At 32.7% G+C, this 27,842-nt stretch overlaps 1 protein-coding gene across 3 annotated transcripts in view; it reads right to left on the bottom strand.

Moving 5' to 3' along the window:
• Positions 1-5,353: 5,353 nt before the first annotated feature.
• The window catches only part of LOC145269538 (dual specificity protein phosphatase 22-like), a 129,847-nt gene continuing 107,358 nt past the window's right edge, over positions 5,354-27,842 (bottom strand). For all 3 annotated transcript variants that reach the window (XM_080125315.1, XM_080125362.1, XM_080125432.1), the window contains 3 exons: positions 19,553-19,677; positions 7,775-7,946; positions 5,354-5,938 (listed from right to left, as the gene is read on the bottom strand). In XM_080125315.1, the coding sequence (XP_079981441.1) occupies positions 5,735-5,938; positions 7,775-7,946; positions 19,553-19,677 (501 nt within the window). In that variant the 3' untranslated portion in view covers positions 5,354-5,734. The remainder of the gene's footprint in view (positions 5,939-7,774; positions 7,947-19,552; positions 19,678-27,842) is intronic.

The following is a 27,842-nucleotide window of genomic DNA, read 5'->3' as shown; positions in this document are numbered from 1 at the left end:
GAGTGCATGACGTCATGTTCCAAGCAAAGCCGAGTGAATGGTTAGTTATGTCTTGTTCAAATTCTGCACAAGTACCAAAATGTTCTCTATCAGCTGGTATCATTCTTTGTACTGTTCCCCACTTGCATCATAATATGAAGACGAGACAAAAACTATGCACAATCGTTAGTAATGGAGAATTGTTCTTTCTCTTTAGAATATACATGGACAATCGGTAACACATATTGGTGGCCATATTTTTTATGCCTGTTAGCCTGACCACGTGGTTGTCTATACCTACAACTTAATCAGGAAGTGACGTTACGCTATCATGCTCTCCCACCTCAGTCTTTCCATCCTCCCTGACCTTTCACAACTAGTTGGTGTGGCGTCAGTCGATGTCATCTCCAATTTTTTTTATTATTACTATTATGATATTATGATAATAATAAGTGTGCTTGTGCAGTGTACGCATATGTATTTTAAATATTATTTTCAAGTTAAATTAAGTTTTATTAAGTTAAATACTAAACAGGAAGAGAAACTGATTTAGCACCAAAAATAAACCAATATTTCTGCTTCCTCACATGAAATAAATGGTGAGAAAAAAACAAACTTCTCAGTGATCATACAAACCTAAAATTCTGGCACAATAATTATTATCAAAATTTGTTTTATCAGAATTTCTCATCAACTTATTCTCTTTTCCATCCGAAATTACAATGTCAGTCTACATTTTCTTTGACAATTGAAATTTCCATCTGGCATCGCAATTAAATTTGCTTTTTAGTGAGAAAATATTTTACAGAAAAGCAACTGCCACCAAACTAACCAACAACAGAAGAACAAGCAATTGTTGCACGTTTGATGAAAAGCTTATCAGTTTAATGTTTATTTTTCATGCTTTTCATGTGTTGGACGACTTTTAGAAATTGTCTTACAAATTAACCTAATCAGTTTCTCTCAAGTTCATCTTTATCACTTCATCCCATCCTTCTCCTGTGAACCAAAACTGCTATCTCAACTGTTCTGCATCTAATAACTTAAAAACTTTCATCCATTCTCTCAACATGATCATGCCATCAAAGTCTCCTTGTACTGTCCAGATTTAATCTCTTTTTTTTTTAAGACTCACATTATACATTCTCATATCATGTCTCTTCATGCAACACATGTCCTCAGCCTTCACTAGCTATATTTCACTTAATACATCATCACTGCATACACGATTGATAGACTCTTCCCCATGTTGATAGTTGTGAATCCCTGCTAGTTAGTGACAAATGTTTAGTTTGTGCAATCACACTAGCACCTGCTCCACCTTGTGCTCTAAGGTAACAATGCTTTTGAACAACAACTAAATTTGATGAAAAAGTGTAACTGTAAAATACCTAATGAATGTCCATTGGAGGGAAATTGCTTAATTTCTGAAATTGTATTTAAATGTGAAGTTAAGGTTGATAATAGTAAAAAGATATACCTAAGGGGAACTGTGTGTGCGTGTTTTTTTTAAGGACAGATACCGAAACCATGTTGCAGCTTTTAAAATGGGGCTAGAGAATGAACCAAATAGGGATGAGGATAATGATAGAAACAAGGATAGAACAAAATAATTAATAAAAATATGAAGAGGAACACAACTGCATTATGTGATTGGGTTATGTAAAAGATTGGGTTATATTAAAAAGATTCTGAATTAAAATTATCAATAGTAGATAAAACCAGAAAATATAAACTGAGGGTTATCTTTCAGATGCAAGGTTCATTGTTTACTTGCGGTTTTAACGATGTAAGATTCCGTTGTACGGAAGACCAAATCGGCCAAAATGTCTATGATGTTTTTATTGGCGCTTTTCTTCGTATTTTTAATAACATTTTTTTGCACCATTTACAAGTTCTTTTTACAAATAATTTTTTTAATACTGTAATAGTAAAATAAAGATACATTTATTAATTATACGGAAAAAGTATCTCGTAATGTTTTCACACGAGATTTTTTTCCTGTTGATTTCTCTTTTTTTTTTAATATTAAAATTGATTTACTATTTAAAGTGATTTTAAAGCCTTTAACATGACGGAGTTTATAATGAAAACCAAATTACCGTTTAAATTAAAATAATCTTTATTAGAAATTTGTAACAAAATAACAAAATTATAAAACTATTAGATTAAAATTGAGAACTTTTAATTAAACAACGTGAACATTTTATAATGAGTGTTTTCATGAAATGTATTTTAATAATAAAAAAATAATAATCTTTATTAGAAATTTGTAACAAAATAACAAAATTAAATAACGTGAACATTTTATAATGAGTGTTTTCATGAAATGTATTTTTAATAATAAAAAAAGTGAACTTTTTTTACTTAAACTTCATAAAAAAAAACGTATCCAATATAGAATGTTACTAAAATAATTTTCCTTTATTCGCCGCCGCCAAAGAAATTCCTGCAGATGACTGTTGAAATTTGCACGACTAGTTCCTCGCATCGCTCTGAATTTGGCTTTGCAGATACTCCAGCTACCCTCAATGCGATTTGTGTGAATGGTGGGATCATTCGGATCTGTAAAATTATAGGTGTGATTTACCACATCATGGTTGGGCAGAGTACTATATGCTTGTATATATAAACTTGTAAATGGTGCAAAAAAATGTTATTAAAAAATACGAAGAAAAGCGCCAATAAAAACATCGTAGACGTATATTATCATTTAAACAGTATATCAATTTAAATATTTAAATTCAATAAATGAATTTAAATATTTAAATTATGGCCGATTTGGTCTTCCGTACAACGGAATCTTACATCGTTACAACCGCAAGTAAACAAGGAACCTTGCATCTGAAAGATAACCAAACTGAGTAAATCAAAAAAGATGTAATCTGTTTACTTTAAGCATACTATGTAGTGAATTCTAAGAGAAAATTTTAAACAAAAAGTTAGACGCTATACAAAACTGTCTTCATAGAAATAAATTCCTGTTATCATGCCTTAAACCTGATTAAATTTCTAAAGGAAAAATTTACAGAATATGTTGAGAGTGGAAAAGAGAATGTTAAATTCAATACTAAGATTTTAAAATAGTGCAATAAATAAATAAATTAGTAGATCATCAACTTAACATTTACAAACTAAAACAATTATAACCTAAATAGGAGAAATAGAAGTAATTTTTGTTTTAATAATTGTTGTTGGTAACAAAATAAAACCAGAGTAATTTCAATAACACAGGAATGGAATAAAAACTAACTACAAAATATGAAGACAAGCAGATTAGGATGGATTAAAATAAATTTAATCAAAATATAAAGTTAAAGAAAGCTAAGTGAGAATTAAACTGAGATTGTTATAAAGAAGATAGTGTTAGAATTATAGGTTTAAAATTAAAGAGAGGTGATTAATAAGTACTTTAGTCAAAACATTAAAATGTGAATGTCTAAAATTTCAAGAAATTGGTAAATTGATAAAAATTGAATAAAGTTATCTCCCTTAGAACGTAAAGATTTTACAAATGACAATGAAGAGGGAGATAAAAGAATTAAAATAAAATATTTAAATAAGAATCAAAAAGTTACATTTAAAATTTAAATTACTGGCATAAGTATGGGATGAAAATAAATTTTAATTAATAATTTTTAAATTAAGCTTTTAATTAAAAGATTAATTTTTGAAGTTACTTTTATAGAAATAAAATGAAAATAAAATTTCAGTTACTTTTTAAGAAATAAGCAAAATTTATTATGAGACCGTAAAATGTAAAAGTGGATTCGAAACTATCGTAGATTGAGGAGCATATAGTTGGAAGATCTCAATAGAAACGAGAATTTGAAGGTGCAAGAAATTTTTTTTTTTTTTTTTTACATGGGGTTCACCACTTATCAAGGCCCAATGGCCACTCGGGGATAAGGGTTATTGTGTGTACAGTAATCAATGGGATAGTGTAGCAATAGTATTGGAGAATTGATAAGGTGTCATTACTTAGGGGGGGGGGCGGTTCATCAGAAATTTGTTTGTGTTGGACTTGAAGACATCCAGGTTGAAGTCGGGAGGGAAACAGGCAAGTGGAACAACAGAGTTCCACAGGCGTGCAGTTCTAAGAAAGAAGCTTTGTTCATGGAATCTACGTTTTGATTTAGGCACAGATAAGGAGTGGGGAAAATTATTGACGGTGGTTTCAGCTAGTCGGATGTCTTTTGAAAAAGATTGGCGAGGGGGGACCAGAGAATGGAGCTCAGACGAGCACTTGCCATGGAAATAACGATAGAACAAAGACAGGCTCGCTACCTCTCTTCTGTGGGAAAGAGGTTGCAGGGTAGAGAAAAGGGCATCCCCCACCAAGCCACGAAGTCTATTTTGTACTCTGTCAAGGCAGAATAGGCTATTTTTAGCAGCTCCTGCCCAGATGTGGCAGCAGTATTCCATCTTTGGACGTACTTGGCTCTTATATAGATAGAGAATTGCATCATTAGGGAGATATCTTCTGGAGCGGTAGAAGGATCCCACCATTTTCCCAGCGGCCTTGGCCACAGACTTGATGTATGTGTTCCATTTAAGATCAGGAGTAAAGGTTAAACCCAAATTTATTTATTTAGGAAATAAATCACTTAAATAAATAATTTTGTGAAGAAAAATAATTACTAAAATAAAAAATATACAGAGGATTAATTAATATTAAAATAGGTAATTGGTTGAAATATCATTTAAAAAGTAGAAATACAAAAATAGGGTGATTACTAAATTTGAATGTTATTGAAAAATGTAAAACAAAAGATAATATAAGGTACAACTGCCTGATTTCTTAAAACAGATTATGAATTTCTTCATATATGTATAAATATTTTACTGTCTGAAGAGGAGCTATTTTGGAATATTTTTGAATGATATATTTAAAATTGCCCAAATGGTTATGAAACAATTGTAATGTTATGCATATGAACATACACAATATGATGTTCTTATTTTATTAATTTGTTGTCTTGATTTTTGCGCAAAGATTAATATATAATAAATAGAAATGTTTCATCCAATGCCAGAAGGTGCAAGTGTGTCTATATATATTTATTCACCTGTAACCTTATTACTTGATCATATGAATATGAATATATGTTTTACGCAAAATGTAGGCATGTGTTTTTTTTTTAAACTTTACTATTTAGGGAGTGTATCCTTAAAAATAAACATTTAAAATAGTTATATTTTGTAAATTTTACCATTTTTGATTTTGACAAAAACAAAAATATATATATTTTTATTAAATGGTCTTTAAACATGTCTAAATATTTACTTACTTGAGGATAGCAAATAACATCGACTGATTATAAATATATTCGTACATTTAACAGGATTTATAAAAATAACCAAGACAAAAATCTGAAAGTATAAATATTCAATTTTATTGGTGTAATATTTTGCATAGAGTGGAAAAAAATAGATGAAAATTAAATGCAATTTTTTGTCATTAAAGAAGATTGCGTTTGATATTGCAATGTCAATGTATTGATTGGGTTAAGTGTTGTCAACAATGATGTGATCTGAAGAGTTAAAGGAAAAAAAAGATTAATAAATAAAATACTTTTCATACGATTTAAAAAATTTTTTTAAGAAAACCAAAACTTATGAATAAATACAATTAAGAAATGAATCAGAATGATTAAGAAAGAAAAAAAATAATGGGAAAAAAGATGAAAACTGTTGAATATTTTTAGGTCTTCACTTTCTATTAATTTGGAATTATAAAAATTGAAGACAAGAATTAAAGCAAACTTGTTGAATCATTTTCACTTTGGAGAGGTTTCTTTCTTTCAGGCATTGTGAGGCTATCATCACTGCAATTCTTACCATCACACTCATTGCCATGAAGTACATAGTGACGATAAACTTTTAATAGTTGCTGACATTCCTCTTCATCTTTAGCATAATCATGGTCTGGATACTTCTCCCTTAACTTGACTCGAGCCTGAAAAAAAAAAAAGAAATTTTAAGAAAAAAACATAATTAAAAAATGGTCACTATTTGAGTTTATTATAAATTTAATATCAAAACACAATAATTTGTTATTTCAACATTAATGTTAATAAAAGTATGAATCCAAGAATGATTAAATCTCTCAAATATACATAAACAGAGTATAAAAGTTAATTTTGTAGAAATAAAGTCATAAATAAATTTAATGATAATGTCTATTTTAACTATAAATTTTATTCTTTGTTCAACAAGCAATACAAAAGGGGTTAGTAAAGAAGTTATTCAATGTTCAAAGACAAGGGAAAAGGTATAACCGTACAGGTTAGAGTAAGAAGTTTCTCAGGCTGACAAATTTCGTCAGGAAGCAAATTCATGTGCTGATGATGCCAATAGGTAGAAGCTATAGCAGGTTTGGTTGGCCCACTTGGCCCAGTTAATAGTATTCAGAGTGATAAATATTCATTAAAAAACTTGTTCTTTTCGCTGGCTCTCACATTAAATGTGATCAAAAACAGGTGCACAACTGTTTCTGATGGGTTAAAATCAGATTTAAAACAACCAATCATACATACATTCTGATCCAATCAATATTAATAATAATTTTGGGACAAATTATTTTGTGTAATTTTTATTAGAGAGATTTAACCTTCCAGTAATAGAGCTTTATATCTACTTTTGAAAATCAATTAATCTGAACTATATGAATTTACTTTTTGTGTGTGTATTGGATGTGAAACAAAAAAAAAAATCAAACAAATATAGTACAAGAAGGAAAAGCAGATGAAATGAGGTTACAAAAAGAATGAATATAATTCTCCAAATAGTTCTTACATTGTAAGAAATTATAAAATTGCTTAAAAATATTATTACTTTATATATTTTGTATTTACATTTTCATTAAAACAAAAGATTAGAAATAATTTATGACATTTTAAGGTTCAAAAATGAGAAGTAAAAAATCATTGTAGATAAAACATGAAAATAAAATGAAGCCAAAGAATGTATTCGATTGCAAAAATCAAGTGAACAAATGGAGAATGTTTTTGTTCTATGAAATACATATGATTGTACATAATTTATATCAGCATCTAATTACAAAAAACTAAATTGAAAAAACACAAAAATTAACAAACGCATGATTGAACTATAAATGAAAAGGTTCAAAAGTGAAAAATTAAAACAAAATAACCCCCAAATAATTTGAAAAAAAATTAAATGAGAAAATATAAAACTTTAAGATTCAGTAATTGAGCTACTAATCAAGAAAATCAAAAGTGAGAAAACAATCCCCAACACCCAAAGAATGTACAAATGAACTATCAATTTTTAAAAGGAGAAGAATTCTTAATCAAAAGGATTTATCACTAACCTTAAAAAAAAAAAAAAAACGCAAATAGTTGAGATAGTAATTCGAAAAGGAGAACTGATTAAAAGGTGTCAATGAATCTATAATTGTGTTATTAACTGAAAATTTTAAAGTGGAAAGAAAAAAAGAAAAAACGCAACCACTAAAAATGTTCAACTGAGTTATTGATTGTAAAAGAAAAGTCACTTCAAAGGCATTATGGCCTATATAATGGAACTATTATTTGGAAAATAAATAAACCTATAAGACCCAAACAAATCTATCAATAAGGTATTTATTGCAGCAACCGAAAGTGAAAAAACAAATAAATGAAACTCCAAATGAACCCAATTAATTGGAAAAATAAAAACGAAAATAAAGAAAAACCTAAAAAAAATTGAGATATAAATTATTAAATCAAAAGTGAAAATAAATAAATAAAAAAATAAGAAAAATAAATTGATTAGAGTAAAATTTACAAACATCTGCTACTCCTTCTTGTTCATATTGTTGAAGTTGCTTTTGGAAACCAAAATTTGGGTTAGCACACTCTCGGCCACCTCTTATAGCGTTTAGAGAATCCCGCCATCCAAGATTGGTTACTGTCATGATGTAAGCAGCGGTAAGAGTTACACTTCTTGAAACACCAGCAAGACTACAAAAAAAAGTATTTATTTTTAATTAATTAATAATACAAATCATAAGTGTTTTAATTCAAAGATCAATTTGCTAGGAATTAAAAAATTTTAAATATGAAGATTTTGTAGCGTTTTAAAAGCTTACATTATTTTTAGCAAAATGATTAATAATGATCACAAAGTTGCTTGCTCTTTTCTAAGATTTTGCTTTATAATTAAGATTCTTATACAAGCAAGAAATATTTTATGTTTAATTACAAAGAATATGCAATTTTACAATATTTGGTTTTCTAAGAGTTTGTGTTTAAATATTAAATTTGAAGAAAACTTTTGATAGAGTGCCAGAGATGCTGCCTGGAGTGTTTTGCAGGTGCAAGTGAGTGGTTGTTCAAGCAATGCTCAAAATCATGTTAGAACAGTACATTAAATGACATCGTTAATGTTAAAGTGGGAATACATCAGGAATTTTTAGTCTGTTGCTTTTCATTTGTGTCTTAGAATCATTGTCCATAGAGTTTCATGACTTGTCTGTATGTATGCCATCGGTATTAACCCTAGGCGGGTTGAACTAGTTGGCTCCAAAAGGACGAAATGTAGAGGGAATATTAAATTCACATAGTCTCTGATCATATGTACCCGGTCGGGTAAATGAAGACAGATTTTTGCAGTTTTGTTCACGTCCTCTTATGTAAGCAAATGTTCACCCATCTGGTATTAACCAGATTCAATGTTGCTTAACTTTGGTGATCTAATGAGAACTAGTGTGTCAACATCATATGAGTTGTCTGGAAAGAATGCTGATGATTTAGTAATTGCCTATGAAAGGATAAATGTTAGGCTTAAGACTTGGCATAATGCTTTAAAAGTAAAAGTCTGAAAGTTATGTTCAGTTCGGAGCAACTCAATTTTTTGTAGTACTTGTAAGCATTGGGTAGACAAGAAATGCAGTGGAATTACTGATAGGAGATGATAACCAATTCATGTGAAACAAGTGTAAGACAATGGAGATGGATGAGGATTCAGATGCAGAGAAAATATATCTGGATGGCAAAACGGTTGAAGTTGCCCAAAAGTTTTATTATCTTGGTAATACCACTGGAGGACAATGAGGAGTTGATATTGATATGATTGCAGGAGTTGGAAGTGAAAGTTCTACTATTGCTAACCAATAGTTATGTCAACCAAGAGAAAAGTCCATCATGCATGTGTATGCAGTGTGATGATGTATGAAATGGAAACTTGGCTAGTGTGTTGCATGGAGAGAAATGATACGAGAATGATATAATGGTTGGGATATATGAGTATTAAATACAGGACTATAATGAGTATTAAATACAGGACTATAAATGTATATATGAACTATAATATAAACTAGCAGGGCTACCCGGCGTTGCCCGGGACCGTAACAACAATATAAAAACAAAAGCAGATATTGAACATATGTTTTATTCTTAGGGGAGAGGAATCTTTCAGGGTGAGAGAGAGAGAGAGCAGATAAAGAGTGTGAGAGAGAGGCAGAAGAGAAAGTTGTTCCATCCTCTTTCCTAAATTTGACTACTGTTCACGTTTGAACTCTCATCGTCGAGTTGATCCTCGAGTTGCCTATTGGCCTTGATAAGTGCTAATATAGAGAGAAGAAAAACAGGGGTAGAGAGAGAGAAGATAAAGAGTGTGAGAGAGAGGCAGAAGAGAAAGTTGTTCCATCCCCTTTCCCAAATTTGAATACTGTGCACGTTTGAACTCTCATGGTCGAGTTGATCCTCGAGTTGCCTATTGGCCTTGATAAGTGTAAATATAGAGAGAAGAGAAACAGGGTGAGAGAGAGAGAAGATAAAGAGTGTGAGAGAGAGGCAGAAGAGAAAGTTGTTCCATCCTCTTTCCCAAATTTGAATACTGTGCACGTTTGAACTCTCATAGTCGAGTTGATCCTCGAGTTGCCTATTGGCCTTGATAAGTGCTAATATAGAGAGAAGAGAAACAGGGTGAGAGAGAGAGAAGATAAAGAGTGTGAGAGAGAGGCAGTAGAGAAAGTTGTTCCATCCTCTTTCCCAAATTTGAATACTGTGCACGTTTGAATTCTCATCGTCGAGTTGATCCTCGAGTTGCCTATTGGCCTTGATAAGTGCTAATATAGAGAGAAGAGAAACAGGGTGAGAGAGAGAGAGAAGATGAAGAGTGTGAGAGAGAGGCAGAAGAGAAAGTTGTTCCATCCTCTTTCCCAAATTTGACTACTGTGCACGTTTGAACTCTCATGGTCGAGTTGATCCTCGAGTTGCCTATTGGCCTTGATAAGTGCTAATATAGAGAAAAGAGAAACAGGGTGAGAGAGAGAGAGAGCAGATAAAGAGTTTGAGAGAGAGGCAGAAGAGAAAGTTGTTCCATCCTCTTTCCCAAATTTGAATACTGTGCACGTTTGAACTCTCATCGTCGAGTTTATCCTCGAGTTGCCTATTGGCCTTGATAAGTGCTAATATAGAGAGAAGAGAAACAGGGGTAGAGAGAGAGAGAGAAGAAAAATAGTGTGAGAGAGAGGCAGAAGAGAAAGTTGTTCCATCCTCTTTCGTGAGAGAGAGGCAGAAGAGAAAGTTGTTCCATCCTCTTTCCCAAATTTCACTACTGTGCACGTTTGAACTCTCAATCTCGAGTTGCCTATTGGCCTTGATAAGTGCTAATATAGATAGAAGGGAAAGAGGGTGAGAGAGAGAGTAGATAAAGAGGGTGAGAGAGAGAAAGAGAAGAGAAAGAGGTCTAGAGAGAGAGAGAAGAGAGTGAGAGAGAGAGAAATATGGTGAGTCGAGTTGATCCTCGAGTTGCCTATTTGCCTTGATAAGTGCTAATATAGAGAGAAGAGAAACAGGGTGAGAGAGAGAGAGAGAAGATAAAGAGTGTTAGAGAGAGGCAGAAGAGAAAGTTGTTCCATCCTCTTTTCCACATTGTAATACTGTGCACGTTTGAACTCTCATCGTCGAGTCTATCCTCGATTTGCCTATTGACCTTGATAAGTGCTAATATAGAGAGAAGAGAAACAGGGTGAGAGAGAGAGAGAGCGAGAGAGAGAGAGAAGATAAATAGTGTGAGAGAGAGGCAGAAGAGAAAGTTGTTCCATCCTCTTTCCCAAATTTCACTACTGTGCACGTTTGAACTCTCAATCGCGAGTTGCCTATTGGCCTTGATAAGTGCTAATATAGATAGAAGGGAAAGAGGGTGAGAGAGAGAGAGTAGATAAAGAGGGTGAGAGAGAGAAAGAGAAGAGAAAGAGGTCTAGAGAGAGAGAGAGAGAAGAGAGTGAGAGAGATAGAGAAATATGGTGAGTCGAGTTGATCCTCGAGTTGCCTATTTGCCTTGATAAGTGCTAATATAGAGAAAAGAGAAACAGGGTGAGAGAGAGAGAGAAGATAAAGAGTGTAAGAGAGAGGCAGAAGAGAAAGTTGTTCCATCCTCTTTTTCAAATTGTAATACTGTGCACGTTTGAACTCTCATCGTCGAGTCTATCCTCGATTTGCCTATTGGCCTTGATAAGTGCTAATATAGAGAGAAGAGAAACAGAGTGAGAGAGAGAGAGAGAGCGCGAGAGAGAGAGAGAGAAGATAAATAGTGTGAGAGAGAGGCAGAAGAGAAAGTTGTTCCATCCTCTTTCCCAAATTTCACTACTGTGCACGTTTGAACTCTCAATCTCGAGTTGCCTATTGGCCTTGATAAGTGCTAATATAGATAGAAGGGAAAGAGGGTGAGAGAGAGATAAGATAAAGAGGGTGAGAGAGAGAAAGAGAAGAGAAAGAGGTCTAGAGAGAGAGAAGAGAGTGAGAGAGAGAGAAATATGGTGAGTCGAGTTGATCCTCGAGTTGCCTATTTGCCTTGATAAGTGCTAATATAGAGAGAAGAGAAACAGGGTGAGAGAGAGAGAGAAGATAAAGAGTGTTAGAGAGAGGCAGAAGAGAAAGTTGTTCCATCCCCTTTTCCAAATTGTAATACTGTGCACGTTTGCACTCTCATCGTCGAGTCTATCCTCGATTTGCCTATTGGCCTTGATAAGTGCTAATATAGAGAGAAGAGAAACAGGGTGAGAGAGAGCGAGAGAAGATAAATAGTCTGAGAGAGAGGCAGAAGAGAAAGTTGTTCCATCCTCTTTTCCAAATTGTAATACTGTGCACGTTTGAACTCTCATCGTCGAGTCTATCCTCGATTTGCCTATTGGCCTTGATAAGTGCTAATATAGAGAGAAGAGAAACAGGGTGAGAGAGAGAGCGCGAGAAAGAGAGAGAAGATAAATAGTGTGAGAGAGAGGCAGAAGAGAAAGTTGTTCCATCCTCTTTCCCAAATTTCACTACTGTGCACGTTTGAACTCTCAATCTCGAGTTGCCTATTGGCCTTGATAAGCGCTAATATAGATAGAAAGGAAATAGGGTGAGAGAGAGAGAGTAGATAAAGAGGGTGAGAGAGAGAAAGAGAAGAGAAAGAGGTCTAGAGAGAAGAGAGTGAGAGAGAGAGAAATATGGTGAGTCGAGTTGATCCTCGAGTTGCCTATTTGCCTTGATAAGTGCTAATATAGAGAGAAGAGAAACAGGGTGAGAGAGAGAGAAGATAAAGAGTGTTAGCGAGAGGCAGAAGAGAAAGTTGTTCCATCCTCTTTTCCAAATTGTAATACTGTGAACGTTTGAACTCTCATCGTCGAGTCTATCCTCGATTTGCCTATTGGCCTTGATAAGTGCTAATATAGAGAGAAGAGAAACAGGGTGAGAGAAAGAGAGAGAGAGAAGATAAATAGTGTGAGAGAGAGGCAGTAGAGAAAGTTGTTCCATCCTATTTCCCAAATTTCACTACTGTGCACGTTTGAACTCTCAATCTCGAGTTGCCTATTGGCCTTGATAAGTGCTAATATAGATAGAAGGGAAAGAGGGTTAGAGAGAGAGAGTAGATAAAGAGGGTGAGAGAGAGAAAGAGAAGAGAAAGAGGTCTAGAGAGAGAGAGAGAAGAGAGTGAGAGAGAGAGAAATATGGTGATAGAGAGAGTTAGGAAAGGTGTAGAGATAGAAGAGAGTGAGAGAGAGAGAGAGAAAGACGGCGAGAGAGAGAGAGAGAGAAAGACGGCGAGAGAGAGAGAGAGAAAGACGGCGAGAGAGAGAGAGAGAGAGAATGTGTTCTTTGGAAAATGTGCACGCGACCTAATTTTCGTTTACATAAGCGGCCTGATACTGATACCCACCCCTCCCCCTTCAAGTTAACAGAGTTAGAATGTATAAACAAAATGGCTAAATCTTTTGGCTAAATCTTTGTTTACATGTTTTACAAAGAGCAAAGTCATCTTCGCCGGCAAAAAACTTCAAGCAAAAATAAAAACATTTTCCCTACGTCAATTTTCGTGTAATTTTGGGATTTTGATTTTTGGAGTGCGATAATTCCGTTGGTAATAACGGTTCGAGTCGAAAACTAATATTTAACTGTGTTATAGTATCAATTTCTCCTCCGAAGGCAGTTTTAACGTACCGCAGCCGACATTTTACTGAGCTGACGTCACGTCACGTGACACGTAATGAATAACGTTAAAATGACAGGTTTTTTGGGGGCCCCCCTGGGAGAAAAACGATAAGTTCACCCCTTTCTACTGGTCCGTTTGACGTGAAATTTCGATATTTGTCATCCGGGATATGGGGCTTCGATATGATACCAAATTTGTCAAGTCTGGTTGTGTCTTTCAAAAGTTTTAGCGTTACAAACAAACATACATACACACAGACGTTTGGCTTTTATATATATAGACTAGCAGGGCTACCCGGCGTTGCTCGGGACCGTATAAACAATGCTAAAACAAAAGCAGATATTGAACATATGTTTTATTCTTAGGGGAGAGGAATCTTTCATCTCAAGTTTTAGCGTTACAAACAAACATTTGTCTTTTATATATATAGATAATGACAGGTTTTTTTGGGGCCCCCCTCGAAGATAACTGATCAGTTGACCAACTTCTAGTGGTCCGTTTGACGTGAGATTTCGATATTTGTCATCCGGGTGATGGGGCTTCGATATGATACCAAATTTGTCAAGTTTGGTTCCGTCTTTCAAAAGTTTTAGCGTTACAAACAAACATACATACATACACACAGACGTTTGGCTTTTATATATATAGAAGACTTGCCTTGCGAGACTAGAAGCAAAAAGTCAAAAGAAAAAGTGATATGTATATTTACATTTTGCACTGAAGTTTAAACTGATTAGTTTTCACTGGGTGTTGTTTATTTCCAGTATCTCTAAATGCACACTTTCTTAGCTGATATAGAGATTTTCTGGTTTGGTGACTCTTGAATACGTAACATAAATTGTCCATGTGAAAAAACAGTTAGTGTGTAACTGTAAGACCCACAAATGTCTCTTAACTTCTGATATGCAAAGAGAAGCAAATCTGAATGGACACTAACCCTTTAATAAAAAGATAAATATATAATTGTCTTTTGTTTCATTTTACTTCACTCAAAGTTCTAAAAAATTATATATATATATATATATATATATATATATATATATGGGGGGGGCGTAGGGGCTAACACTTAATCTCTATACGAAATCCATAGATATTTGAATATTCCAGTAAAGTTTTCTTTTACATCTCAAACACTGAGTTAGTAAACAAATTTGGAACATAATTTTCCTCTCCCCAATTGACCATTTAAATATGTTATATCTTTCTCCTAGTCACTTGGTCTTATTGGATTCCAGAACAAGAATTCATATAGTCTGGTGGAGTATCAATTTTCGTTCTGTTACTTGAGGTAAAATCACTTGGAGAAAGTTGCTGCATTTCTGGGAAAAATCAGTGTTGGTTAGCCATACTGAAGAGAGCTTATTTAGGTTGCGAATGTGATTTTGAATATTTGGTCAGTGTTTATATGTGGGGAAAAGTATCCTCATGCCAGATTATTCTGACAAGCCTCTGTACAAAGAGAGACACTTGAGAAATACTTACTATGGTATATATTCATGTAGTAGATAAAAACTAGAATAGTCCTTGAACAATTTATAGGCGTTTGAATGTAGTTTTTTCTTATAAATTTTCCTCCAGTTTTCAAGTAATCATGTTGAAAGTAAACGGGTCAAGGTTGGAGCAAAAGAGTATTTCATTATGTTGGCATTCTTTCTATTCCAGCAGACATTTAGACATTGGAAACTTTTTCCAAAAGAATTTTCCTGAAACTGCTTTTCTGCTGAAATTTATGAATTGACTTCAAGAACCAACCGCTTAGCACTTCTCAAAATCTTACTCAAGCATCTCATGTTCACATTTCAGAGATTTTAGTTCTTCTTTTGTTACCTTTAAAATGTGAGTAAAAAAAAAGGTATAAAATAGTTCAAGTTAGTTTGCAGTGAAAGACCAGGCAAAACATAAAAGGAAGTGATAGGATGAATTCAAGAGAAGGAGGGACAAATAAAGACCTGGCCAGCGATATATTACATTAAAAGTCAACTTCTAATGTTTGCATGTGCTAAATTAACTTTGTCAGAAAAAGTTGAATACAAACATATTAAAGAGTGGAATATTTAATTTTAACAATTTTATTTCTAACTTTAATTATTTATAAATAAATAGTAATATAATTTTTACTTTCAGTGTTAATAAAATTCTTTAATCTGCTTTTCAGTTATATTGTACATTTCATAAATACATCTCATTTTCAAAATAATTTCATTTTTAAGTACTTATTTAAAAACTAGCTGTACCCTGCCACGCATTGCTGTGGCTCAAATTGGCGCAATGGAAAAAGTTCCAAAATAAGAAAATGCATGTTTCTTATAGGTTTAATTTTCCATTTTGCATGGGTACACAGTTTTTGTTGTTCCATTTTCTTAGCTGATATAGAGATTTTCTGGTTTGGTGACTCTTGAATACGTAACATAAATTGTCCATGTAAAAAAACAGTTAGTGTGTAACTGTAAGACCCACAAATGTAAAGATTGTTCCCTGTGCTTTATTGATGGTTATTGCAAATGACAATAAAATTGGAAAGTGCAATTTCCTAAAGTGTAATGATGTATCCGGTGGAATCATAGGAATGCATGGAATGAAGATATATTCATCTGTGAAAGGTCCTGTTAAGATTGTTGTTTCTATGATATTGTTTGTTAATTTCTTTTTACTGCAAGCTATGTGCCATTGCAAAGCTTGGATTGGTTTATATTTCACAACATGATAATTAGTACGCCAAATTTTAGTTGCAATACATGCGGTGGCATCCCTGGCAAATATAGCTGTTGGATAATTAACCACTTTATCTGCTTTCACAACAGTGTCGATGGATTTGTATTTGACTACCTCACTTGGAATTTTACATTGAATAATAGCGTTAAGTTCATGGGCGTCTTTGTATTGACCTACAAGAATAGCTCATTCACTCAGTCAAGTGGAATTCTTATAATTTGAATATCTGCAAAAACCTTTTAAACTAACTATTCTTTTGATGAAATAAACAGAAATTACAGAAGTTAAAAGTCAAAGAATTTTGCCCTTAACTCTGATCAGCTGGCACTTTTTCGTACCCAATTTCCCACAAGTGATGCAAAAGTTTTTGTGCGGATCGAACAGTTTGCAACTGTACATGCATATTTTGAGTTAAGTTTAATGTCTTCACATGGAACAAAAAAGTAGAGTATTTGAGGCAAGCATTTATTTCATCTGCTGGTGTTGACTGAAGAATAACAGGTAACATTTGTCTGAAATCTCCTGCAAGCAATATTACTGCATTTCCAAATGGTCTGACATTGCCACGCAAATCTTGCAAGGATCGGCCAAGAGCCTCAAGTGATTTTTTGCGTACCATTGTGCATTCATCCTAAACAATAAGTTTGCATTTCTGCAATATTTTTCCCCATATTGGATGTTTTGGAGATGTCGAACATGAGATTTTTGAAAAATTGAATGTTTTAAAGGAGAATAAATAATTCTTCTACTTGGCAGCAAGGTCGCAGGTATTCCTCATGCAGCAAGGGCTAAGGTTATGTCATTTTGTTACCAAATGGTTGCCAAAATCAATTTAATTAGAAAGGTTTTACCAGTTACTTCTGTTGCTGTTCAAGGTAGCAGTAATTTCCAAATAACTTCTATTCTCACAGTCAGTAAATTAGGTGACTAAAATAGGACTCAGTAGAGAAGAAATCTTTCGAGACTGAGGCAATTTTAATTTTTTGTTACTATCCAGAATACCCCCTTTTTTTTGGGGGGGGCGGCTAAATTTTCCACACATTAGAAACCGACTGGGTTATCTGTACTTTCACCTAACAAATTAATAAAAGAAAAAGATATTGTAAAATTTGAATTTAACATGAAAATACTATTTTAAAAATTAGCACGATAACATCAGTGTATAAGTGCCACTTTAGGTACTCCTTGGGCGTTGAGTTCCATGGCGACCAGCATAATTAACCCCCCTAGTCAAGGCTAATGCATGCGCAGGTAATGAAAAATGAAACAGTTTAGAAAAAGTTAAAACAAACTTTTTTATGTAAACAATAAACAATGCCGTGAAAGAAACTAAACAAAACGTAATGTTTCATAAGTGAAAAGCCTTAACATAAATAAAGGAATTTAAAATTAAATATTTTTAAAATACGGGATTTTTTTTTTGTGCTAATGCAGAGAGTGATCCGCGCTATTTTTAAATTGTATTTCCACGTTTAATTAAAGTTTTATGATATGTTTTTATTCAATTGTAAGGTTAAAGTACAGAATAGGTACAAAACACCCTCCCCTCCCCATGTTAAGAATGGCTTTTTAAATAATAACATTATTATATCAGCACGGATCACTTTCTGCATGAGTAAGTTTTTTTTTTTACTTGTCTTGTAATTAGAGAGTGGTTAAAATGGAAGTTACCGGAAATAAAACCGGGCAGTCTCGCAGAAACGACTTCAAAAAATATTTATGTTTTAATTAATATTTTTATAATTCGCAATGTAAAATTATTTTAATAACACGCAAACATTCATTGACTTTACAGATAGATTTTCTGAAAATTTCAATTAAATTGGTAATGTAGAAATATGATGGTTGTATAAACTTTGAACGAACCAAGAATTACATTTTTATATATATATAGATTATCAAGTAGTCCAGTACTAATTTATTGATCATATATATATTCTTTATATTTATTTGTCATTAAATATTGGTAGAATTTTTTCTTTTGTTCAAAGATTTTTTGAATAGTTATTTCTTTTTTGTTTAATCATCAATTTAGATTTTTGTTAAGAACAGACCTTTAAGAAAATATATTTTACTGCGATCTAAAATAATAAGCAAGTGAAGCATGCATGGTCCCCCGTGAGTGCACAGTGAACGAGGCATAAAAAAAAAATGACTAAGTGGCCTTAACATATGTAAATTTGAGTTCTGCATCATGCAAAAAAAAAAAAAAAAAAAAAAAAAGAAATGACTAAGCCCCCCCCCCATTTAGCCCTCAAAGTCCCCAAGACCTTAACATATTTAAATTTGAATTCAGCACCATGCAAAACTGCTAAATAAACATACACAGAAAATTTTGAACAAATATGGTAAAATAGTCCCCAAAATCGAATGTTTTTATTAGCCCTAAAAGAGCCCCTGGGGCACCCCCCAAGAGTTATCGCAAAGTATAGACAAACAAAATTATATAGAAATCAGTTAGTTACAACTTTTCAGAAAGTTTTATAAAAATCCAAGACACCAATTTTTTTTAATAAGCACAAAAGTGTCAATTTTATCCATTTTAACCGGAAAGGCACCCCTAGGGGATCAACTGAAGTTTTCTCAGAAAATTTGTTCTATTACATTTTTACTCACATCATGTTTAATGTTTGTGCAAAATTTCAAAAAATTCCAAGGCATAGTTATTGAGAAAAGTGCAGACAGACGAATAGACAAGAGCGAATTTACAGGTCCACCCTCTTTTTGTCAGGGGACCAAAAAATTAATCCATAATGAAATAAATGCTACTTTTAGTATTCACATAATTTGTTAGGTTCAACTAATCCTGCAAAAATTATATTGGGAGGGGAAAATAGTTTTGCTTTTTTAGAGTTATTTATAATAATTTTTTTTACTGATATTTTTAGTTTTTTTTTTTTGTTTTTTTTTTACTGACATCTTTTAGAGATATTTATAATAATTTCTTTTACTGCTTTTTAATACTAAATGTATTCGCTATGAGATCTCAATTTTTTTTTTATCTCAATGTTTCGAAACGAGTCGTCTTTCCTCTTATGCTTGATCAAAAACATGGATGACCAAAAAACATGTCTCATTTGGTCATAAAATTTTATTTTTTAGTTAAAAAAAAAAAAAAAAAAAAAATCTACTTGATCAATTTATGCGATTTTTTGGAATATGACATATTTGTTCCATGATGAGTATGTACATAAAGATTTTTTGTATTTTTGTTTTTTTAATAAGTGAAATTGAAGTATGAGATATCACAGAAGATTAAAAGCTATCAAATATCAAGAAAGTATTTTTTAGTTTTTATCAGATTATGGTTGAAATAAGAAAATCATTGTAATCCATTTTTTAAAACTATTTTTATATTTTACAAAAGATAAATGAATCAAGACTTTCAAATTAATTGAGCAATGATTGAATCAGTTGAAGTTAACAGTTAACTCACCAATGAACAAGTACATTTCCATTTTCTGCTCGAGCTTTATGAATAAATTCTATACTTTCTTCAAAGTGTGGAATGAGCGATTGTTGTGGATTGTCACTTGCAGTGATGCATAGATAAATTTTATCCTGAAAGAAAAAGATTTCATGAATAAAAACATTTTTTATTCATACACGATGAATAAGGATGAAAAATCTTTATGATGTATGTGCCCGTTATGGAATGAAGTTCTCATAAAAGAAAAATCATTTAATTTGATTAAGTAGTTTTTGAAGTTTGCCAAAATTGAAGAGATTGATTTTACAGTTTTTAATAATTTAGAGTATTCCTTTTTTCTTTCTAAAAATCGTTTCAAAATTTATTAATAAAATTATTAGAACTTCACATGTGTTTTGACAAACTTCAAGAGTTAGATGGAGTTATCCCCCCGCTTCATAGCTGAAATTGCCAAGATGGCTGTATCGTGATAGGTCTCACTAAAATTTGATTTTACTCTGTAAAAAAAAACTACTTGATCAAATTAAACCATTTTTCTTATATAAGAACTTCAATCCATATGTACATGTACATCATAGATTTTTACATGTGGCATGTACATCATAGATTTTTCTTTATCTTTGTTTTCTCTTATAAAATGTATTTCCTTACAGAAACAGAAATATTTTTATATGGACACCATCTTAAAAAATGGGACGTAACTTTGGAGTTTTCAATACATTTGATAAAAATAAAAAACAAATTGTAATTAAAACATTATTGAGCAAGAACAGATAATCTATATCTATATAAAAGGCAAAATGCATGTTAGTGTGTGTACATTTTGTGTATGTCTGTCCGGCAAAGACTTTTTTTGAGGGGAGGGGGGGGTCACTGTTTCTTAGAACTTTTTATATACTCTCTAGATTGTAATATCTCCGATTCACAAAATTGGTCGTGTGTATAAAGATACACACGACCAATTTGGGCGACTTTTACACTATTTTCACGATTTTTCTTTTCTTTTTTTTTTTTTTTTTTTTAATCTCCACATGTTTGTGTGGTTTTTCCATATATAAATGAAACTAAATCCATAAATCCATAAACAAAGGCAGCACCAGAACAAAACAAAGGAGCGTCCAGAAAGCAATGAGCTTTGATCCAATGCAGCCAAAACCTGTCATATCAGACAATTGCTATTCATTTCGACACTCCCCTTTTTATGGTATCCCAAACCAAAATTTTATTTTCATTATATCTAAAAAATATTAATATGGTCATATAGATTTTTGTAAACCATAAACAAAAGTACCAAATTTATTTTGGTATTTATTTTGGTAGCTCAATTAACCATCAAGTTATGATCGTTCAAAGTTTGTCAGAAAGTTGAAAATTTGCTATCATGGTCCAGAAGCCAAATTTCATAGTACAGGGTGGGCCAAAATAAGGGTCCTATTTTTAAAAATTCATAAATTCATGTAAGTTTTAAGAAGTGTTTTTCGGCCAAAATTTGTTTTGTTTATTTAAAAAAAATCTCAAAGTTTGGTGAGTTTACTTTTATTTTGTGGAAGTTATTCAAATTTAAAGATACGACCCTTATTTTGGCCCACCCTGTATATAACTAAAAATGTAAGCTGTAACAAGTGAAAAATCCTTATAAATGTAATGTCATCTTGTGGTCAATGAAAATTAATACTAACGAAAACAATAATTATTAGATGAAACCAACCTAAACACTAAGCAACATCCCACTACCAATGGGAAAAAAGTGCAAATATGACACAGAAATGCAACTTTGACTGTTCATATCAATTTCATTTCAATAGCTAATGTAGTGAATCTTTTTACATAACACATTAGAGATCAAAATAATTTTTTCTTTTAATCATAAATTGATAAAACCACTCAATTGTGGATCATGTAAAAGCAGTCGAACAGACAATTTGGTAAAAAGGGCAAAAAAGGGTTAAAAAATGAGTCAAAAGTATAGGTTACTGAAATTGCTATAAAAATGTAACCGTTGGAAGTAGAAGCTTGAAATTTTGCAACTTTACTAATTTTTGGGTGAGGAATTTAAAAAAATGTTTGCCTTGTTTCTAATAACAAAACTTTTTGCCACAGAAATATTTTTACTTTGGGGAATTTAAACTCGCCAAAAAAAGAACCGGCGACAATAAGATTTAGAAATTTGTTATACAAAAAGTCACAAGTCATTTTTTTCAAGCATTAAAAAACTTTCAACTTAAAAAACAAGTAAACAAGATATTTTATAGGCAGGTCTTACAATTCTTTTTCTTATTGATTTTCTCTCAGAATTCTTTCATAAGCTTCTGCTATGGTAGATATATCAAGAACACTCCAAATCCTGCCATCACTTGAAACTGGCATTACCTCAAAATCCCATCTGTAAACAAATGCTGACTCTACCTGTGCAAGGTCATCTAACAAAGGCCATCAAAAAAAATCTTTTCTACCTTCGGTTTGCGATAAAAATTTTATTACAGCGCTGGATGCAGATATAACCTCAATGACTTGGCCAATGTAAAAGTTGGTGTCATAGTAGACAGCAACTCATTGTCCTTGATACTCATAACTGAAGATATCCTGAGATGGTTCTTCATCACAACTGCAGGAGTTATCTGAATGTTCAGCAGATTCATTAAGGTTTTTGGTTGTTTTTGTTTTACGGCATATCAACTGTTTCAGGTTATTTAATGCCGAATCTAGTTATTTTGAGGAACAATTTTTAATGGAGTATATTTGTTTTTTAAGTCGTATTCTATTTAACCCATAGTTGGGACCCTAACAGGTACTACCACTCCGGGTCGGAGTGGACCTGGGAGCAATGGCAATTAAAGGGTGGCTCCACACTCCCCAAGGCCCACAAGCTGGGGCCTCACCATCATATTTGGGTCATATCCAGGTCTGTTGTATAAAGGGTTCTTTTTAAATTTTTTTATAAAGGCCAATTTTTTTAAGATATGAGAGTATGGTGTGGAGATTGTTTTTATCAAATAACTCTTTAATATTGTTTTCTTTGTAGAATCGATTTCTTACTGTTACAAAAGCAGTACATTCAATTAATATGTGTTTGATTGTGAGTGGTGTTTGACAAGGTATACAGATGGGTTGGCTTTCTTTTTTTAGGAGATATGAGTGGGTTAAGTGAGTATGGCCTATTTTTATTCTTGTTAGTTTGACTTCTTTTCTGTTTAGTTTCATATTTTGTTCTTGTTTTTTAATTTTTGGCATGATTTCGTGAAGTTTATTGTTAGGATGTTCATTCCAGTAGGTTTGCCATTTCTCTGTTGTATATGCGTTGATACGTCTTTTTAGATCTATGTATGGAATTTTACAATTTGCATCGATTGGGAGATTTAAGGCATATTTTGCTGAAGAATCTGCTAATTACCTTTAATACCGGAATGGCTCGGTAATCAGCAGAAAATGATTTCTTTTTTACTGTTTAGTTCAGTTAATTTTTTAAGTAATTTTGCAATTAGGGGTTGTCCATCTTTTTATTTTTAATCGCTTTTAGAGTAGATTGGGAGTCTGAAAGGACTATAAATTTGTTTTTTTTGTTATTGGAGGTGAGTTTCAGAGCTAGGGAGCTAGGATTAGAGCATGTATTTCAGCACTGAAGATTGAGGTTTCTTTTGAGAGGTTTGATTGTTTTTTTTTGATTGATTTATTGAGTATTGCTGCACTGGCTGTTGCGTTATTTTGTTTAGACCCATCTGTATAGATGTGTGTGTGGTCTGGATACTTTTCTTTGATTTTATTGAGATCAACATAAGTTATTGGATGAGTATGTTTCTTTTCATATTTATTTAAACTTAGGTCGATGTTAGGGGATACAATTTTCCAGGAAGGGGTTTTGAGTAGCACAGTTTCGTGAATTTCAGTTATGGGTAGACTTGCTTCTTTGGAAATCGATTTTATTCTAAGTCCAAAGGTTTTGATTGCATTTTCTTTTTGGTCGAAAAGGTGTTTACGGTTTGGATTTAAAGTGCTATTGTGTGCTGGGTTTGTGGGGTTGGCTGTAAGTTTTGTGTAGTACTTTAGACCAAGGTTTTGATTTCTGAACATTGAAGGAGTTTCATGTGCTTCTGCATACAGGCTTTCTACAGGGGAGGTTGGAAATGCTCCTAGTGCTAGTCTTAGTCCGGAGTGGCATATTGTGTTGAGGGTTTTTAGATATGACTTTCTGGTGAATTGATATATGAAGCTACTATAATCTATTTTTGATCTAATTAATGCTCTATATAGTTTGAGTAGTGTGTTCTTGTCAGCTCCCCAATCTGTATGAGCGATGACTCGTAGGAGTTATAATGCTTTATTACATTTGGTTTTGATGTGATTGATGTGTGGAATGAAATTTAGTTTTTTGTCAAAAATGATTCCCAGGTGCTTGTGTTCATTTACGAATGGAATTTTTTCGCCTTCAATCTGTAAGGTTGGGTCAGGGTGGAGTTTGCGTTGGTTACAGAAATGGATGCATTTTGTTTTAGTTTTGAAACCATTTTTCGTTACCCATTTATTAATTTTATTTATGTTATGTTGTAGTTTTCTTTCAATAGTGTGAGTGTATTTAGATCTGTAGCTGATTGAGCAGTCATCTACATATAAGGAGCTATGTATATCAGGAGAGAGTTCTTTTATAATGTTATTGATTTTTATGTTAAAGATAGTTGTTGATAATATGCTGCCTTGGGGCACTCCTTGATTTTGTGGGTCTGATAAAGTTGAGTCTATGGGAACTTGGAAAGATCTGTCTGTTAGGAAGTTTTTTATGAATTCAGGTAATCTGCCTCTTAGTCCGATGTTGTGGAGATCTTTTCTGATACCGTGTTTCCAGGTAGTTTCATATGCTTTCTCAAGATCGAAAAAAAAAACAGATGTTACTTGTTCCTTATTGATAAAAGCTTCTCTGATATAATTTTCGAGGTTAGTGATGTGGTCTATACATCCTCGATTTTTTTGGTATCCACACTGGATTTCAGAAATTATTTTGTTGTCATCTAGATACCATATAAGACGGTAGTTAATCATTCTTTCGAACATTTTGCATAGGCAGCTTGTGAGAGTTATTGGTCTGTAGTTTTCTGGGTTTAATGTATCTTTTCCCCAGTTTGGGTATTGGTATTATTGTTGCAGTTTTCCATGAAGTTGGGAAATCTTTTGTTTCCCATATTTTATTATAAATTTTGAGAAGGAGTTTTAATGATTCTGGTGGAATTTCTTTAAGGAAGGTGTAGTACACTTCATCTGGTCCTACAGCTGAGTTATGGGATTTTTCTATGGCGGTTTCTAGTTCATTGAGTGAGAAGATTTCATTGTAAGGCTCTTGGTTTTTGGAGTTAAAGTTTATTTTGTACTTTTCTTCATATTTCTTAAGTATTTGAAATTGTTTATTGTAGTGTTTTGACGATGAGTTTCCGGCAAAGGTTTTAGCTAGTGTGTTAGCAATATCTTTTTTATCAGTTATTTTCTGTTTATTTGTGAGAAGGTGTTTGATTGGATTCGGATTATATTTTCCAGTTATTTTCCTAATCATTTCCTAGACGGTTTTGGGTTTAGTGGCGATGTTGATTTTGTTGACAAATTGTTGCCAGCAGGATCTTTTGCATTCTTTAATTGTTTTTCAAGTTTTAGCTCTTTGGTGTTTGTATTCTATTAAGTTGTTCATTGTGGGTTGTTTTTTTAAATTTTCTTAAGGCTGCCTTTCTCTGTCTAATGGCCGTTTTACATTCTGGATTGAACCATGGTTTTTTTTTTTTTTCCAAGGAGGAGAATTTTTAGGTATGCATTTTTTGGCTATTGTTATGAGTACTTCCATGAATTCTTCTATTGTTTGGATTTGATGTTCTGTTAATTTTAGTGAACAAAGTTCTTTAAATTCGGCCCATTTGGCTTTGTGTTCCACCTGGGTATGTGGTTTTGGATAGAGTTACTTTAATTGATTATAATAGGGAAGTGATCACTTCCACAGGGTTCTTCGTAAGTGCCCAAGAAGCTTGATGGATCACACATGGTAAGATTAATGGCACTAGTTGATCTGTTTGTTGGATTTAAGTATGTGGGATGTTTTTGATTGAGAAGGCATAAGTTATTTTTGTTAATTAATTGTTCAATTTTGTTTCCTTTTGAGTTTGTGACTTTGCATTCCCATAACGTACTGTGGCAGTTAAAGTCTCCTAGAAGAATGAATGGTGAAGGTAGTTGTTTTATTAAATTTTCTAGTTCATTTTCATTTATTGGTTCATGAGGAGGGAGGTATATTGAGCAGATTGTGATTGTTTTGTGTAATGTGACTCGAGTTGTAATTGCTTGGAGATTTGTTTTGACAGAGAAATTGCTTTGAGGTATGTTATTCCTTACAAGAATTGAGGTGCCTCCATTAGAACAAAGGCCTGTGTTATGGAAATAGTTGTATTGCTCATAGTTTGGTGTTTTGAAATGGTATTGTTTTGTAGGAAGGTTTCTTGTAAGCAAACAATGGCGGGGTTGAAGAGTGAGATAAGTATAAGAAGTTCATTATAGTTAGATCTTATTCCACGACAATTCCATTGGATAATTTGTTGTGTTTTATTTCTATCTATGAGGTTATTTAGTTTTCCTCTATTTCCATCTCTTTAGAAGTAGAGGGTTTATCTTTTGTTGAAGTTTGTGTCTTTGGTGAAGTGTTTTGCTGGGTTTTTTTCTTTTTTTTGTTTGGATCTGGACGTCGATCTGGATCTTGCTTGAGATGTTGCCGTTTTGGCTTCTTGTTCATATTTTCCCTCTTGATTACTTGTGTTTGGTTTCTTTTTTTTTTATCTAGGGTGTTTTCAGTTTCCATTTTTTCTAGAATTTGGAATCTATTTTGAGTGTATATTGTTTGGTTTTCTTCTTTGCTGGAACGTTCTTTATTTGCTGTTTTATCATTGCTTATGTTTTTATTAATTTCTGGTAGTTGTTTTGTTAGTTTCTGTGATAATTTTTTTAATGGTTCTGTTGTGGATGGAATATTACTTTCTTTGTTTGGATTTGTTATTTCTATTTTGTTTCCCAGATTTGAGTATTTTTCTTTTAGGCTATTTTGAAATTCTGGCCATTCTTTAATATTTAATGTAATCAGTTTGTTTATCAGTTCCCTATATTGATCATGTATTTCATTATGTTGGCATGGTTTAGTTGCCTTTTTTGTTGTCTCAGCATATGTGTTGTCTTTCATGTACGTCTCAACTATTTTTCTGACTTCTGGAAAGGTTGTGTTTTTTTGTACTTTACTTCTATAATTTCTCTTTTTTATATGTTTTGCATATTTTAGAGAAGACCGGGTGATCTGTGCAGTTAGAGCATTTCACCTCATTTATGCATTTTTCTTCGGTGTGGTCAGGCTCTTTGTTGCCGCATTTTCCACATATTTTTATTCCTTTACAGGCTTCTTTGCGATGTCCATATTTTTGGCAATGGAAACATCTTAATGGGGCTGGGATATATTGGTCTACTTTTACAAGTAGCCAATTTTTATTCCTTTAAGTATTGTTGGTTTGTTAAACGTTAATATGTATGTGTTGGTGGTTATTATTTTATTGTTTCTTTTTATGCATATGCGGATGTGGTTGATTACTCCTTGTTTTTCTAATTCAGTTTTTATTTCTTCTTCAGTTGCTAGCGATAGTTCGTAACTTCTAATTACTCCTTTCGAAGTGTTTTATGGGGAAAGACTTTGCACTTGTACTCATGGAAGTTCTTCATTTTGAGTAGAGATTGAGCATCTCTAAGATTGGTTATCTCAACTAGTAGATTTCCATCTTTTGTTTTTTTTATCATTTTTGGTTTACTTTTTGTGGATAATGTTTTTTCTATTAGGAAAGGTGATAAATTTCCAATTTTTTTATTTTTGATTAATTCAATAATCAAGAATCATGGGAAGTTTCCTTCGTCTATAGTTGGAACGGTTTTTCTAGTTTTGAATTTTTGTTCTTCATCTGAGCTTGAGAGGTCAGAGTCAAAGGAATGGTTTCTTTTAAGGGTTTTGAGGGGAATGCTTTTGTTTTTATCAGCCATGGATTTTGGGATTTATTTTTCATCAACCACGCTCCCTACCCACCTCGGAGTCCAAAATTGGGGCATAGTAAGGGGGGAAACCCATTCGCCTTGACCATGTCTGGGCTACGTGGAGGATATACTCTTTTGGTAAGAAGTTCTCAAGCACTATATTTTCTGTTTAATATGTCCTCAAAAATACATTTGCTCAGATGGAGTGTTGAGTTCTGGTCTTTCCAATTGATTAATCCTTGCCACCGCCTTCTAGCACTTACTTGGTTTT

Source organism: Euprymna scolopes, chromosome 1 (genome assembly GCF_053919585.1).
Source record: "Euprymna scolopes isolate OS-2025 chromosome 1, ASM5391958v1, whole genome shotgun sequence".
NCBI classification, from domain to species: Eukaryota; Metazoa; Mollusca; class Cephalopoda; order Sepiida; family Sepiolidae; genus Euprymna; species Euprymna scolopes.
This window is presented reverse-complemented; position numbering and strand designations above follow the sequence as displayed.